Source organism: Mastigoproctus giganteus, chromosome 4, assembly GCF_048544385.1.
Source record: "Mastigoproctus giganteus isolate SK-2022 chromosome 4, ASM4854438v1, whole genome shotgun sequence".
NCBI classification, from domain to species: domain Eukaryota; kingdom Metazoa; phylum Arthropoda; class Arachnida; order Uropygi; family Thelyphonidae; genus Mastigoproctus; species Mastigoproctus giganteus.
This window is the reverse complement of record NC_143578.1, coordinates 51,256,241-51,272,807: the sequence shown is the minus strand read 5'-3', so window position 1 is coordinate 51,272,807 and position 16,567 is coordinate 51,256,241. Positions and strand designations below refer to the sequence as shown.

The window sequence follows — 16,567 nt, the reverse complement described above, 5'->3', positions numbered from 1 at the left end:
TGTTGCTGACTAAAAGCGAACCCGAGCCATTTAAAACCTTTGTTGTCTGTCTGGTCAGCCCTAATTGTATTCGAACAGACAACATAACAAAGGTAAAGTTTCAGGACACTTGTAAACAGCGTTTTTGTCTCTTTTAACGAGTAATAAGATCGCGCGAGGGTAGCGTCGTCTGGTGGTAGACACTAGAAATGGCGTACGTGGAAAATATTCTTTTTGTAAGCGCTACCATTAATTGCCAGAGAGCCCCGGAGGAATCTCGTACGGGTTGGATTTTTCAGTGTCAAGGAAACGGAATGTTTCCTGGTTTCAGAACTCGCTTTGACACTTCGGTGTTGTACGATATTTAAATGTTTTCGTGCGTGTATGCGTTTTTGATGTCGTAACCTTGCCGTAGCAGCTATTATGGGCTGGTTGGCACTCGGCAGGCTGTATTTTTGAGGCTGTTGTTCCAAGGTTGTTGACTAAAAAACTCCTTCAGAAACAGTACTGGAGAGCTGACTAACGCGCACAGCAGCGACTTTCATCATCGGGTCGGTGGGCGGGACACGAGATTACGAAGGTTGTTCAGCACGTGTAACCGTACACGTGGAAAAGAGGGGGAGAGGAAGGCAAGAGGTAAGAGGGAGTGTGGGGAGGGAAAGGAAGTTGCGAGGAGACGAAATATTCGAAATGTGTGGCGTGAAGCCACCTATCTGTTGAGGCAGCGGCGGGTTGGGTCATCACGCTTTATCTCCGCAGCGATCGTCGTCGCAAGGTCGTTTGTTACCGTTCACTACGGTCGTAAATAGGTGTGCGCGCGTGACTTCTCCGTAGCCCTCTTGCCATCCTGCTTCGGCTGGTTGATCAGCGCTGCATGAAATGGCGAAAGTTCAACTGTGTGTGTGTGTGCGGGCTTTGTTGAATCTCCCCTCCCCTACACAATACCCCTTTGCTTGAAATTTATAAGGGCCACACTTGAGAATCAATTTATTTCATCTGTCTCTCTTATCTTCACTTTTCCTTTCGCTATCAGCATTTTTATTTTTCCTTTGCTTCGTTTTACGTCCACCATTTTGGCCACATCTTATTTTTGATTCTCTCGTTTGAAATTTGTTTGATTTCTTCCTTTCTTTACATTCATTACAATATTAAATTAAAATAATAAAAAAAAACTACTTTTATAACACGTCTATCAACTGTAAGCTTTCCCATTCGTTGAGGCCTGTAGACAGACGTCGGAGAAGTTAAGGCAAATTGGATCATGGTCAGAATAATCTACCCTTTTAACAAACATTACTACAGGCAGCAGATCTGTCTTGAGTATGTAGTTACGTCTTGGTCAGTTTGTTGCTAATCCAAAACATTTTGGCCCGTATTTGCTGTTTGCTTGTTTTATATTTGTTTTTCAAGTTCGCCCAAGCCTATTTTGCCATAATTTGAAATTTTCGCGGTTGTGGTAAAGCAAATAATTGCGCATTATACGATGGATCGTAGCCGAGTGGTCAGGAGTGGGAGTGCAGCAGCACACGCTCTTTGAGTAGACAGGGCTTCAAGCCCCTGACTGCTAAATACGGTCGATCTACCAACCTGCACTGGACCAGCGTGACAGATTATGGTCCACTTTCCTCGACATGAATCATTGAGGACGCTTCCATCCTGCAGTGGATTGATAATGGCTGCAGTTTACCTTTACAGTGGATTTAAAATAATTATTTACAAGTTTTATTTTGAAAATCAATCACCAGACGTTATATTTTAATAATAAAACTTCTTAATTTAGCATTAGAGCTGATTCTTTATTTATTTATACTTATTTCTTCTTCGGATTCATTCAGTTGATGTAATAAATCTTTGCAATGGAAGTAGCGGAATGATACTATAAAGGTATTTAGGCCATATCCTGTTGTAATGAAGTATACTTAAGAGAAAAATAAATCTGAAAGTAGACCTATTTACTTTACCCCTGGGGCTGGACAAACCGAATAATTTGGATGCATTTATTATACGAAGGCCTTTCTGATAAATTTATCTTTTTTCAGAAATAAGGCTTCCGTGGGTATACACACAACCTTCCAGGAAGAGGCCACGCGAGATTTAGTCAGGATTATGGGGTCGAGGAAGCATTCATTCCCACCATGTCTTCCAATCCGCTTGCCGAAAAATGTTTTATCGTTAAATCAGTTTTATTAACAATTTAGGAAACAACTCTACAGTCTCTCATCCTGTACAAAGGGAGCATTGCGTTGGGGGTGTGTACGATAGGGAAGGGAATTAATCGAGGTCGCTAAAATTAGAAGAAAAGTAGGATGCCAATAGGTCCACTTCATTTTATTGCAGTACAACCAATTAGAAGTAAAGATAGAAAGAAATTGCAGCCATTTAGATAAGGTACAGGATTTCTGTACTTTTGATCTTGTCTTGAATAGCATCAGTACATTTATTTCTTCTTTTACAAAAGAGGAAACTACTGGAATAAGGGTTGAAAAAAGCAGGAACTTCGGTGTCCAAAATGAGACCTTGGTGTTCAGTTGTCCTTTCGACAATGATTACTATCAACAGGACAAGAGTATTATTAACAGCAGGACCGACTCAAGATACGAATAAACTGTCGATAGTGCAGACGTCTATACCTCTACTAACGTCTTCCTGAGAGAAATGCTCTTAGAAGTCCAGTCAGCTAAAGGAATCAAATCCGGGACTTTCTAACAAGTGACACGTGACGAAGCCACAACGGTGTCATATTTCGTCTAATTAAACTTAGTAAAATTATTCTGGGTCACATCTAGAGGTCTCTTTATTCACTTTCTTCATCTATCAGTTGCTTATTACTTTCTTATCACCCTATAATTTTTATTTCCTTTGCTACTCCCGTCTGTCGCTGTGCTTCCATCTCTTTCTATCTCTACTGTTTATTCACTGTTCCTTACACACCTGTTACTATTCTTTCATTTAAACCTCTATTACTTGCTTGTTTCTTTCTTGTATCCTTTTCTGTTTCATTTTCAATAGGCTCCTTAGGGTTTTTGCTGTAAATGAATATAAAAACATTAAGCCTACCACATACTGAGAAAAATTTAAATTTCATGACGTTTGATTACATCACATGCAGTCTCTCTGCTACTACTTGAACATGTCTATCCCCCTCCTTTCGAATTGCACCATCGTCGATGAATGAACAGTAATTTTGTGGTCTGAGGGAGTGAACCACTTCGAGATCTTGGAATATTATTCCACTAGGAGAAAACTTCATTACTCAAACAAGCATACGAGCAGGTAGAAACGTTCACAATTGGAAGCTAAGTATGGTCTATGCAGACCATCCCGCATGTTTATCAAACTCAAACTCAGCGACCTGTATAACTGATATACATTGGTATTTGTTTACTCTTCTGTTTCCTGCGCCTGTTAAAATTCCAAATTAAATAAATATTGTCTGAATAAAAAGTAGCTCATCAGTTCGTGGAAAGTGTCTTTGTGCCCTGTTTTATATTCACAGCGTTCAGCATTGTGTGTGTGTATATGTGCGCGTGCACGTGTGTGTCCTTCTGAAACAGGAGGCGGATCTAGATGTGTATGGACAGATGGAGAGCATTCTTGTTAGGCCTCCGGGAGAGGTGCCAAATATTTACTATATACAAGTAGCCCAAGGCCTTTTCGTAGTCTCATTACTGGAATTGCAATGTGCGTGAATGCCAAAGTCTTTCATAAGGGAAATCTGTTTTTATTTTGAAAAGCTTCTGATGTAGGCTCTGGAAAAAATCTTCTTGGGAGACTGCATCTTCCTTACAGCGAAAATTTAGTAATAAACTTCAAGCAAACAAAAAATAAATGACTTTTGGTTAGGCCGAGCAAAGATACTAACGTAATTACTCGATTGGAATCAACACGATACTGTTATGCAGTGTAGAAGAAACCAGCTCACTTTTAGTAATATTTTACAGCTGGTGGTTGTAGAAACGATGCAGCAAAAGTAGCAAAACTCCAAACTTTAAATGTAATCTGTTTCTCTTACGTTTAAAGTTTGGAGTATAAATTATTAATTGCAAAAATAAAATAGTAAATATAATTATAATAAAAAAATATACGTACAAATTCTTTTAATTATTGCAGAAAGATCTAAGATTCTAACGTAATTATTTCATTGGAATCTATACAATATTGCTATTCAGTGTTAAAGACAGCAGCGAACTTTCTATGAATATTTTAATTGTTAGTGTCTTCATTTTTTCCGCTAGGTGGCGGTAGAAACGATACAGCTGAAGCAGCAAAAATCTTGCTGTAATAATATGTCTATATTAATTTAAAGTTTAGCGTTTGGATAATTAATTGAAAAAATAATAATTACGGTTATTATATAATAATATATAATAAAAATACTAATACATATTCCTTTTATTATTACGGATAACTTTTAAGCTAAGATTATATTGTTATTTCAGTGTTGAACAAACCAGCACATTTTTTGGGAATATTTGAGATTGTCTTGATTTCTCAGCTAGGTGGCGGTAGAAGCGATGCAACCAAGCAACAAAAATTTCGCTTTAATAATGTGTTTCTAGTACGTTTAAAATTTACCGTGTGCATTATTAGTTGCAAAAAATAAAATAATAAATATTGATATTATATAATAATATATAATAAAAATATACTAATACAGATTCCTTCTATTATTGCAGAAATCTCAATTTTTCAACTATAGTGCATGAAGATGATGAATTTGGATATACCCGGAAGAAATCTGCAAGAGTTAGTAAGGCTTTTTTCTGAATATTAATGCGCGCGTCACTAGCAAAAGCATAAAATAAAATAATAATAACTGTAGTAATGATTCTGAAAGTATAGGTAGCGAAAATCTTGTTTTTATTTAACTTATGAAAACATTTTCCTTTCCGTGTATTGGTAATAGTTTCCTGGAGATGATGAAATGTTGTTGTTGTAGGGCTTTAGGAGCGTCAGCAACTATGACCATATTGCTCGTGTATATTATCTATCAATTGCGTGTATTCTGTGGTCGATTTGCTGTTTGCTAAACAAAAAATCCGAGTTTCAGGGAGAAAAATCGTGCTGTCTTTCTTGAGACCGACTAAGTCGGCCACTTTGTGGAAAAGGCCCATAAAAATTCTTCACGTCATCGATGGAACTCGAACTGATGTCTTTTTCACCCGGTGTGTCGAAATATACACTTCGAACTAAAAGTTTGGAAATCACGTTTCATTTTTCTGATGATATTTTAAGGAGTCCTTATGTGCTGTGATGTAATGACTAGATCGTGGATATAGCTTAGCTTAATTTTTCAGGGAGAAATAAGTTGAGTGCTGAAAAATTAAGTTAAGCTATACCAGGTACCTAATAGTTTGTATTTACTCTGGCAGGCCCTGCCACCTAATTTCCTGAGATCTACGATCTAGTTTCATTTTTCTTAATTTTCAGTTTTTATAAAAACAGGTCCAACTTGTTTATCAATTTTTATTAAAATATTTTCTATTATGTATAAAAATAAAAAAAAATTTAAATAATATTTAAGAATTCTCGAGAATATTCCAGAAAGGCGTAGGAGACTCCTGAATGTGGTAGAACATTGTAGAACATTCCTAGATGATTATAGAATATTCTAGAAAGTAGGAGTATTGTTTAAATATTATAGAAAATTATATATGATTCCAGAGTATTTTGTAATAATATAAATCGAGGAGTAAAAGGTGTTTATAAAATCGAACATCCGTCATTCAGAAAGGAAGTTTGATGTTTCGTGGTAAATATAGCAAGAAAGAGGAACTGAATGTTGAAAAAAGGAAGTGCTATTATAACTATGTATAAAGAAACTTATTCCATTAGTAAAAGTGTAAAGTGTATTTAGGATCAGACGGCACCAGGGGTTTCCCCCATCTCCGCATAGTTTACATTGTGGTGTGATACAGTTCGCTGTAAAGGCCAGAGATTGAAAAGTGTGTGGATCTTGAAATGTATGGTGTCATGTACCGTTGTTCTTTTGGCCATTTAGCCGCCAGACCTCTACTGAAGCCCGACGTTGCCCGCACTTCGCCCAGTGGAGGCAGACCAGGTACCTAATAGTTTGTATTTATTCTGGCAGGCCCTGCCACCTAATTTCCTGAGATTTCAGTGGCTAGGACCTTTAAAAAATAAATAAATAAAATAAAATAATAATAAAAAAAAATAATAAAAAAATAAAATAAATCTATTTAAAGGAGTACGAACTGCCATTCGAAAATTCAAGAAAAGTAAAAGTTTAAAAGACAAACCACGATCAGGAAAACCGCGTGTTACATCGGAAGCGCCGGATTAGACCATAACACTAATTTCTAAACGCAATCAACAACTTAATTCACCTGAAATCTGAGCTGAGCTCAATAGAAACAGGGAAACTCCCCTTTCTACAGCCCCTAAAAAAACTTCGCCTTAAACAAGCAGGACTTCATGGGGGTATAGCGGTCTGAAAGTTCTTATTAAAACCCGAAAATCGAAAGAAATGGTTGGCTTGGTCTAATAGCCAACAACATTGGACAATTTTTAAGAGTGCAAAAAACGTACTGTGGACGAATGAATCCAAATTTGTAATTTTTGGATCGAAACGTAGAGTTTATGTGAGGCGATCAACTGAATTAAAAATGGTGCCACGTTGTTTAGTGCCTACAGTCAGAATTCAAGGAATTTTAAGAAAATAAATCTATAAAAACATTCTTGAACATAATGCAACATCCTCTGGTCTTCCACTTGGAAGAAAGTTTACATTACAACAAGACAATGACCCGAAGCAGAGCTCTAAGCTGTGCTGGGATATAATAGCAACTAAACAACAGGTGGGTGTTGCAACTATGGTGTGGCCAACCCAATCGCCCAACTTAAACCCAATAGAGCTTTTATGGGATCACCCAGACCGTCAAGTCCGTGACGTCTGCCCATTTTTACCAAATGTCTCGGAAACCTTGCAGATCGATTGGTGATAATATTAATCAAGAAACTATCATAAAATTAATCGCCAGAATGCCACGTCTGTGTAAGGCAGTGATAAAATCTCGTGGAGGATATTTTGATGAAATATCAGTATAGTTGTTAATATTAATCATTTCAATATTTTTTGCTGTAAATTTTTCAATGTTTAATAAAAAATATTAAAATGCTTTGTAGTGTTATTTTTATATATATATATTAAACCAGAAATTGTCATAGCTAATTTAAAAACAATTAACGAAAACTGTTGTCATGCGCTGTGATTCCGAACTTTTAGGCAGGAGTGTATGTACACTGCCCTACCATTAATACCCGGACACCTGCCTTTAGACAAAAAGAGAGCTGCTTTTATTGTCATTTAATATTTTGTACTGAAACTAATCTTCGCGGCATACTCTCAACCAGCTTTTTAATAAATGTCAGGTGATATGTTCCTCCACTCGGCCTTTAATGCAGCCACCAGTTCGGCCTTGTTCTTTGGGCGGCCTCGACGTGCACGTACTCAACAATCCAATACATCCCAAAGATGCTCGATAGGGCTCAGATCACGACTCTGGGCTGGCCAATCCAACTTTTCCACACCCATGTCCTCAAACCACTCTGTTACGACCTGAGTAGTATGGCAAGGCCCGTTGTCTTGCTGATACATGTATGGGCCTTCCCCGAAGTATTTATGCCATAATGTTGAAAGTGCACAATTGTCCAGAATGTCCTAGTATTGCACAGCATTCATGGTTTTGTCGATAACAATTTTTTTTTTTAAATGTTCTTCGAATTCGTTTTGTGTTTGTTTAACTATGCAATTACCTGTACAGGTAAACTGTATATTTGCTTATACAATTACAGTAAAATTTCGTTACAACAAATATCATTTTAACGAAAATTTTAGATGATAAACATATTCCTGAATCACAGCAGGCTTTTCTAAATAGCTTTGTTAGTCTCGTATTTATACAAGTAATGATTCTTTTTAAATATGTTTCAGTGATATTCATTAAAATAGTATTCAAGTGTTAAGAAGTAGACCCCAGGGGTTCCCCCCATTAGCCGCTGTTATCCATCTTGTGGTGGAGCTAAAACGCCAAAGCCGGCCTGTTTTTTATGTAGAGTATTGTAATATGAATGTGTAGTGTTTTTTCTGTTGTTGTGTAGCGACCGGCACATGTCTCTTAGTAGATGAAAAACAGAAACACCAAGTCGCCGCGTCTCACCTTCCATCCTTGCCACAAGGAGGCGGCCAAGATCTACTAATCATCCTGCCCACATTCACTCAGGAAACCAAAGTGAATGGGATAGAAGTAAAATGATAGGGAATCAGTAGGGAGAAGTATGGGAACTGGAAGGGTTGGTGAAGAATAGTACAGTGAGGAATCACGGATGGATTCATCATAAAAGGAAGAGAGAAGAAAACTTACACTGGTGTGCAAAACTTAAGGACCAGCACTATTTCTAAAGGTTACAATCACAAAATCTTTACTTAAGGTACTCTTTACTAATGAGAGTAGATTCAGCCTTAGCAGCGATTCTGGACGTCAGCTAATCTGGCGAGACGTTGGCACACGGTATCACCCCCGCAAACATCACTGAAAGGGATCGATATGGCAGTCGAAGTGTTCTCGTCTGGAGAGGCGTTATCTTGGATGGACGTATACAACTCCAGATACTGGAAGGCGGTACTGTAACCGATAATGAGGTAATCCTTCCCCATGTGCGTCTGTTCCGAGGTGCCATTAGCCCCGAGTTCGTGTTTATGGATGATAACGCCACGCCCCATCGCACTGCAGCTGTTGATATGCTTTTGGAAAGTGTGGACATTGTTCTTATGGATTGGCTTGCCGGTTCCACCGATCTAAATGCCATCGAACACATATGGGACGCTCTGGGGAGACGCCTAGCGGCACGTCCACACCCACCAGAAAATGTTCACCAGCTGAAGATGGCGCTGACAGAGGAATGGACGATGTTACCGCAAGAACTTATCAACAACATTGTTCTAAGTATGGACAGGCGGTGCAAAGCCTGCATCAACATTGGGGGTGGCCATATTTCCTACTGAGGACCACCTCTTCCCTTTGTTCCATCTTTGGTAGTGATGCATCTGTATCATGGCAGCCAGTGCTATGTTGTCATTTTTGAATAAAGTCCCTCTGTATCGTTTTGTTTCGGTTGTTGTGATGGTGTTGTTTCCTTCATTATTTTTGTACCTCACGAGGTTCCTTTGGTATGCTTTTCCCATATTCATGCCACTCCTATGAGAAGCTACAGGTGAAAACCTGACTGGTCCTTAAATTTTTCACACCAGTGTAGTAAAGAAAAAAAAGGATATGGAGAGTGGAAACATGATATATTTGCTAGCCTCACCCCACAAAACAATAACCTAATTAATTAAAAGTCAGTACATGAAGAAATACACAATTTCAAATCCAAGCAGGTCAACTAGAATAACCAAGATTTAAGCAAAATTAGCATTATACTGTGGGGGTGGAATTGAAATGTTTATTATTTTATTTCTTTTAATGCATTAAATAAATATTTTCTCATTTATTTAATGCATGTGTCTTGTTTAATTATTCCCTGTACTCTACTGTGCCCCCCCGTTTAGTCCCCTCCAACTTTACACCTGACTTGTTTGTCTCCCAGAAGATTCTAGACTTGAAGGAGGTCTCAATATTTTAGGTATTCCTCTGGATTGGCTGAAGTTCAAAATGACTGACTGACACTTAAGTACCAAAACATAATAATATTTATTGACATTATATATATACATTTCCAATCTATAACTACGATTAACTGTGAACTTTATTATGTGTGGCTTTGTTAGACTGCTAGGTCTTATATGTGTAATTATCCTTGTAATTCAAACTACAGAATTTTCATACATATATACATAACATCATGTTCTTCGTGTGTCTCATCCTTGGGTTGTAACAGATCTAGGAGTTCATTACATCTCATAATCCTTACATCAGCTTTCCTACCAATCAACTGTCCTAGTAGGTTTACAAGTGGCTTTCAGCGTGGTAATAAACAATTTCAAGTAGCCATATATACATATTTATATCCCTTTCCAAAATTATCACATACACATATATATACATATATATCTAATTTAGAAAAACCTTTCCTCAACTACAGACTTGTTCATCATTCATAATCAACAATGGTAACTAACCGTCTTCCCGTATCTAATCCTTAATTCTTTAATTAGCAGGGCACTCAATCAGAGTTTTATCCCTTTAAACAATTACTATCACTTTAAGTTATACTCTCTATAAATCCAAATTCACTATAATATATTCAACTACAATCCTTTGTTACCTAATTAGTCATTCCCCCAAAATTAACTATTATCTCAAAGTATCCTTTCTACCCATTAATAAACCTTTACCATAAGGTCCTACTCTTAATTTCACTACAATTCTGTGTACATGGGTACAATTACATTTAGCTTTCTCCCATAGGTTAACTATTTCCCCTAGAGTCCTTCCTTCACTAACTTAAGATTTTTCCTTACTCAGGAAACCAAAGTGAATGGGATAGAAGTAAAATGATAGGGAATCAGTAGGGAGAAGTATGGGAACTGGAAGGAACCTTACTGAACTATCACTTACTGGTTTTCCAAGTGATTTTTCTGATTTTTCTGCCATAACCATCAGCGCAATGGCGTAGACTAGAAGGCGGGCGGTTGCTCATCCTAGGAATACATCAATCTACCTGAGGTTCGCTCTGTTGAGTTGAATAAGGATCCTTTTCTTACGTCATTCTCTCGAATTCTCATTGGGCGCTCTCCTTCCTTCACTATGAATTTCATCAGCTTCTCACAGTTGTATTCATTGACTGCTCTGGATCATCTTTCTTCCACATGGACACATTCTTTCCCCAACTTTAGACTTACGAAATTTATCACGAGGAAAATTTCCTTCCCATTACTAAACCATCTCCCCAAAACTCAGCAACGACTCTGCTACACGACTGTCTTCCTCTACGCACTTCCAAAGACTCTCCCATACGACTGTCTTCCGCTACGCTCTTCCAAAGACTCCCCCCAAAAAAAAAACTTTTCTCTCTCCTCACTCCGAATTTCAAAATTTCCTACTCTTTTCACTCTGGCCAATCGCTGACCTGTACATCCCTTCCCCTGTAATTCCCATTCGTCTCCTATACTCTTCCGTGGGCGTGTCTTCCATCCTTTTTAGAGAGGGCTTCCGGTTTTCCAGCAATTTCTGGACTTTCTCGAAAGGTAAACGGAAGTTCCGGTCAGCCAAGAAGTTTCCAGATCTTCTTTGTGACCTCACATCCACACCCATCTAAGCCCTGTATTTGCCTGGCTACACCTGTCGTTAATTTCCCCCGTGAAATTTTAAAGTGTGCACTTAAATTTCTTGAGTATCTCCATTACTGAGCTCCATCTCTATCTTAATTATTTTTGTTTCGGCTCATTGTTCTTTAGGGGCGAAATGTTTACTCTGATCTGTGCTCATTAGCTACGGTCTGCTCCATCAGTGTTTCCAATTGAATCGCGTGTTGGAAACGCCCCCCCCCCCCCGTTGCTATGTTAATCTTCCTCTTGCTTAAAGGTAATAGGCGAAACGAGCACAATTAAACCTGGGACTTATCTGAACTATTGTTATGAATCAACAGGGCATACCTTTGTTTTTGATATAGGAAGCTTCTTTTCCAACTCTCCTTGTCCAACTCGCTACTAATTCATGGGGAAGGTGATATCAATTTTGCAAGACATTGTCATAAAGTCTGAACTATTGTATACAAATTCTGTTATTAGTCTTGACCATATATATTTTTTAAATGGTTGTCTGTATTAATATTCCTTAATAATTTTTCAATATCAATAACTCTCATTCTTAAATAACAGTTGTCAGGATAGGTCCTTACAATACAATAGCATCGTACAATAATACTTAACAGTAACTTTATATCAACTATACACATGCCAAAATCAATTAATTACATGTCATGTTCAGAACCTAACTGAAGAAAACCAATAAGTAGGGTGAGGCACAAAGTACTATACAATACAAATTATTCGTATTACACACATTGTTATATGATCTTGTAATTCTAATAACATAAAAAAGACAGTATGCAAAGCAGTATACAATTAACAAAATCAGTATACAATTCGTGCATCAAAATAGGTAGAGGATTAATTAACCAGGGTAGTAAAACCACCAAAACAAAACTAAACAGCCAGAGAGATCATATACGGAGCAATATGGCCTTAGTTGCTAATGCTCCTAAAAACCAAATAACAACAACAACAACAACAGAGATCATAAATAGCCAACACGAGTACATCCTTGAAAGTTCAAGGGAGAGGGGCACTCTACCCAATCCAGGCAGAGAGCAACAAACCATATGGCAATGTTTAAGTAAGCGGGTTTAATACGATTGTCCCAGAAGGGATAAGAAAGAATGTAAGAAAGAACCCGGTCCGAATTCCGTTTCGAGGGAAGAACTTCTTATAGGCTTTCTTCTTTTGTTTTTCATACCATGGACAAGTTTATGGCTTGGTTGATGGTTATATGATTATTTTATTTTATTATGTTTTTTTTTCCTCTCCCGGAAACTCTGGTTTTTGGCCGGTTTTTCAAGCATACAGGCCAAAGAAAATATATGATAAGCTGTACACATCCGCAAGGCATATTTTTCCTTATTTTTTAAATTAAGATTAAAAATGTGCATTTGCTTGCCTGATTACAGCAAAGACAGCTAGCTGAAATAAATATTCGAAACTTGGTCAGGTATTTATAATTTTGTATCCCAAAATAAGACTTTTTTTATCTGTTTTTTTTTTTTTTAGTTTATGTTAACATGTTCAATTAATGGAATTATTTATGTATATCAACTATCATTAAAAGATACCGAGAAGAGATGACTTGTGTAAACAAGCTACAGATTTCAGAAATATCTGAATGAAGCGTTTCACTATAGCTGGATAAGAAAGAGTCTGAAAGACACAAAAAATGAAATGTTTTAAAACACTCCTTTAGTACGTCTCGATTATATTAACAATTAATATTTAAATTTTACACTTAAATAGACAGTTCCTTCCCTGTCTACCCGGTGGGCGTTATTGTGTGCCGTTATCGGGGCCAACATCCGTCTGACTATATAAAAACCCCCCACACTCGTTGCCCAATCTCCAGACCAGACATCTAAGTGTAGTGATCCTTATTATCTCAGCTTCCTCTCTCCCACAACAGGCTTTCGTCAATGCCGCCTTACAACCGGACTAATTTAATGACACATGAAAGAGTGCCTCACTCTCTTACAGCGGCTTTAACATTCCTGTCGCCATACTTCATGTTGGTTACTCCCCAGCGCAAGAACGCTTTGGGTTCTGAGAGGAGAAGAAAAATAGAAAGCAGGACAGTGACACGTGGATGGGGCGTACGTAAGTCTCCAGACTGTTGAGGTAATAGCCGGCCGTTGACCTTAAGGAGTACACTACCATTTCCCGCCAGAGGCAACAGAACCGTTAGTTCTTGAAACAACTCTCGCGATAGGCACTTGTTTACCACCCTGCTCCCATCTCTTCTTTGTCAGAAGAGCTTCGTGTGGCCTTGAAAGGTTAACGGCCCAATAACATGACAAATATAGGAGCGCCATAGATTTCTTGGATATTTGCGGCCCACCCCCTTTCTCATGACACTTGCTGCTAGAATAATGGGTTCTTTTAACCGCTTCGCGTGGTCCCATAGAATTGGCCACTTTGCATATGTATTGTTAAGTGGCTAATAGCAAGCGAGCTCTTACAATACCAAGGGCTATTTGAGAAGCAATCAGGTCATAACAATAACATCTACACTACCCTACCAAAAGCTGGGACACTTGGACAAGTGTACCAAAGTTCTTTAGTCAAATAACCAATTAGGTGACAGTATACGTATCTGTAAATTGTATGCACATGGGATGAAAAACCTACACTTTCGCTCGAGACTCACTCATTCTCATTGAAACAGTCACCCTCCGACACAGGGCTTAACGTGGAGAGTAGACTATTTCGGTCGAACACGAAAAGCTGATAGTGCATTCTGGTATATAAGATATGGAATCAACAAACATGTCCAATGTTCACAGATAATAGGGCATGGCACTTAGTTTTTGCAATACCAACAAAAGGCCCATTAAAACTACGTCAGCTTTTAATACGAGTTATTTAACATACCTTTTCGAAGTTTTAGCAATCACCTGTAATTATTTACCTGTGTAAGTCACCTTGAATTATTCAAGGTCTCCGACTGTGTTATCAGTATGGAGATTGACGTAGTTTGATAATGCTACCAGGAACCGTGTGAAAAAAATATAATAAATTAAAATGAAACAGTTGAAATATATCGTCTACTTTCTGAATCAGCGATCTAATGTTGAATTTTAGTCAGCGGCTTGGGTTTTGTTAAATTGGCTTTCTACACTCAATAGATGAACTACAGTTCGAGAATTTTATTTCCACAATCAAAGCTGTTTAAATGGTCTTCAAAGAGGCAAATTACTGAAAAGGTGACGTCATTCTGTGAACGGTCTCGTTCATCCTAGTGAAACACTTTTTTGTCAAGGAACCAAAGATGTGAGAGGAGACAGGTCGGGATTGTTGGGTGGATATTGTAGCACTTCCTGCTTTTACTGCTCTAGCTGAACCAGAATGTCAAAAGCGATTTAAGATATCAAGTTTCATGAAAAGACATTATAATCGTTAAGCTGCCCGGTCGCTTTTTTTCACCCTGTGTGAATACTTCTTACACCATTGGAAGACGGTGGCACATTTACAACAACCTACCTGGTACATGGTTACCATACGACGATAAATGTTTCCTTCCGCTGCACTGAAAAATTTTCATGCATGCTGGTAACATTTAACTGATTATATACCAGTAAATGTTTATTGGTTCATATAGATCCACAGAAACCTATAATACTCTAGTTTGGCAGTTTAGAGTTCAACCGTCGGTAGATTTTGACAAGCTGAAGCATGTTCGGGCCAGTTTGAAAGAAAGAGACTCAATTGCAGATGCAATTAAGTAAAACCCCGTGTCTGTTTGACGGAGGTGGGGAAGAGAGAGAGAGAGAGAGAGAGAGAGTTCGCTTGCTATGATGCCTTTATGTCCAACAAATTAAATGCCTTTGAAATCTTTAAAGGAAAAACAGTTTGAGTTTCTCCAAACTTCCCATGAAACCAGATGTGAATGTTAATAGTTGACACTCTTGACATTCATTTACAATGCACTTTTAATTTAATTAAATTCCAGTATTAAAAACAACAGGAGCTGTATTAGTGACTAGCAGCCATTCAGCTACAACATTTAAACCTAAAAAAAAGAATAGAGAAGCTAATATCCTCTTGAGAATTATCCCTCCATAATAGCATGATTTGGGTTGAGTGAAGGATTGCTCCAAGTTCACGTCCGGTCGTATCCCAAGCATGCTTAATGGAAGACAAATGAGAGAAACTATCAGACCAGCAGGGCATGTCGACACTGTAGAGAATCTGTCTATTGGCATCTGACTTGAATTTCTGTAAATTGTAATTTTCAGGAAATACATGTGAAGGACGGTTGCTCCAAAGAACTGAAGTAGAAGAGATAAATGAGACAGGAGAAAGTTGGTTCTATGAGTTTGGAGTTGGACAGCGAATGGACGTTGACTGTTTGAGGCACGTATTCAGACTAATTTGAAAGAAAAAAGTGAAAGTCAATCCAGAAGAGCAGTTCCCGTGAAAATATCTATAAGAAAGGCGTGCAGCAAAAACTAAACTTCTATGTGATAGACAGTTGCAGATTTTTCAAGAGTCAGATCATTAATTAATATGACTACCCTTATAAACAGAGTCTAGAAGCTTGAGAAAAGTTTTGAGGATACAGTGTGAGAGCAATATTCCATGGTGGGGAGGATTTGTGATGTGGACAAAGTTGGTAACTGTTTAGAGGAAATGTAACGCCAGTAAATCTGGTAGTGCTAAGCAGAAAGCTAGTAGCATCTAGTTTATTCAATGCAGAGGAAGTAAATTTTTCAATACACATATATGTTTACCAAGAGAGAAATCTGAGTGTCATTGAAGTATTTTCCACCGTCCAGTGAGCATACGATGTAGACTTATTTTTTTCCCCGAGAAATAAGACAGGACTGAGTTTTAGAGGACTGAAAATCACTAAGTACTCTTCGCTCCATTGGAGAATTACCTGGAGTTGACATTTAAGGAATTCGTGTTGGATATTCGAGAAGCTTTTTGTGAGGAGCAGAGTTTCTCACATTGGAAAGTGGAATGTAGTATATTATTACCAGAAAAACTATGGATGGAATCCATTTACTAGAAATATCTAGTAAATGGATTTAGGTCATTGATAAACAGGAAGAAAAAAGAACAGAACTTTTTGGAACTCCAGCATCGTTTGACAAGTTAGAAAACAGAGAGCCATGTACCATACAGCAGGCTACCAGTCGCAAAAAAACGAAGATTTTCAAAACAATTTATTTTCGTTTCCAACATAAGCTTATTTGATCATTTGCATGTATAATCTGGAAGTAGCGACTAAGCAGATTTTCAGACAGTTCAATTAACTCTTTTAGTGCAATATCTTGATGATAAAATTAGAAAGGAGGC

The 16,567-nt window shown here is 37.8% G+C and overlaps 1 protein-coding gene across 2 annotated transcripts in view; it reads left to right on the top strand.

Annotated features, from left to right (window-relative positions):
- LOC150086729 (uncharacterized) overlaps positions 1–16,567 on the top strand; it is a 72,012-nt gene that overhangs the window by 18,449 nt on the left and 36,996 nt on the right. The window contains exon 2 of one of the 2 annotated variants that reach the window (XM_090372715.1): positions 4,656–4,725. In XM_090372715.1, the coding sequence (XP_090228841.1) occupies positions 4,656–4,725 (70 nt within the window). Of the gene's footprint in view, positions 1–4,655; positions 4,730–16,567 lie in introns of those variants that run through there. The other variant, XM_090372716.1, reaches the window with a different exon arrangement.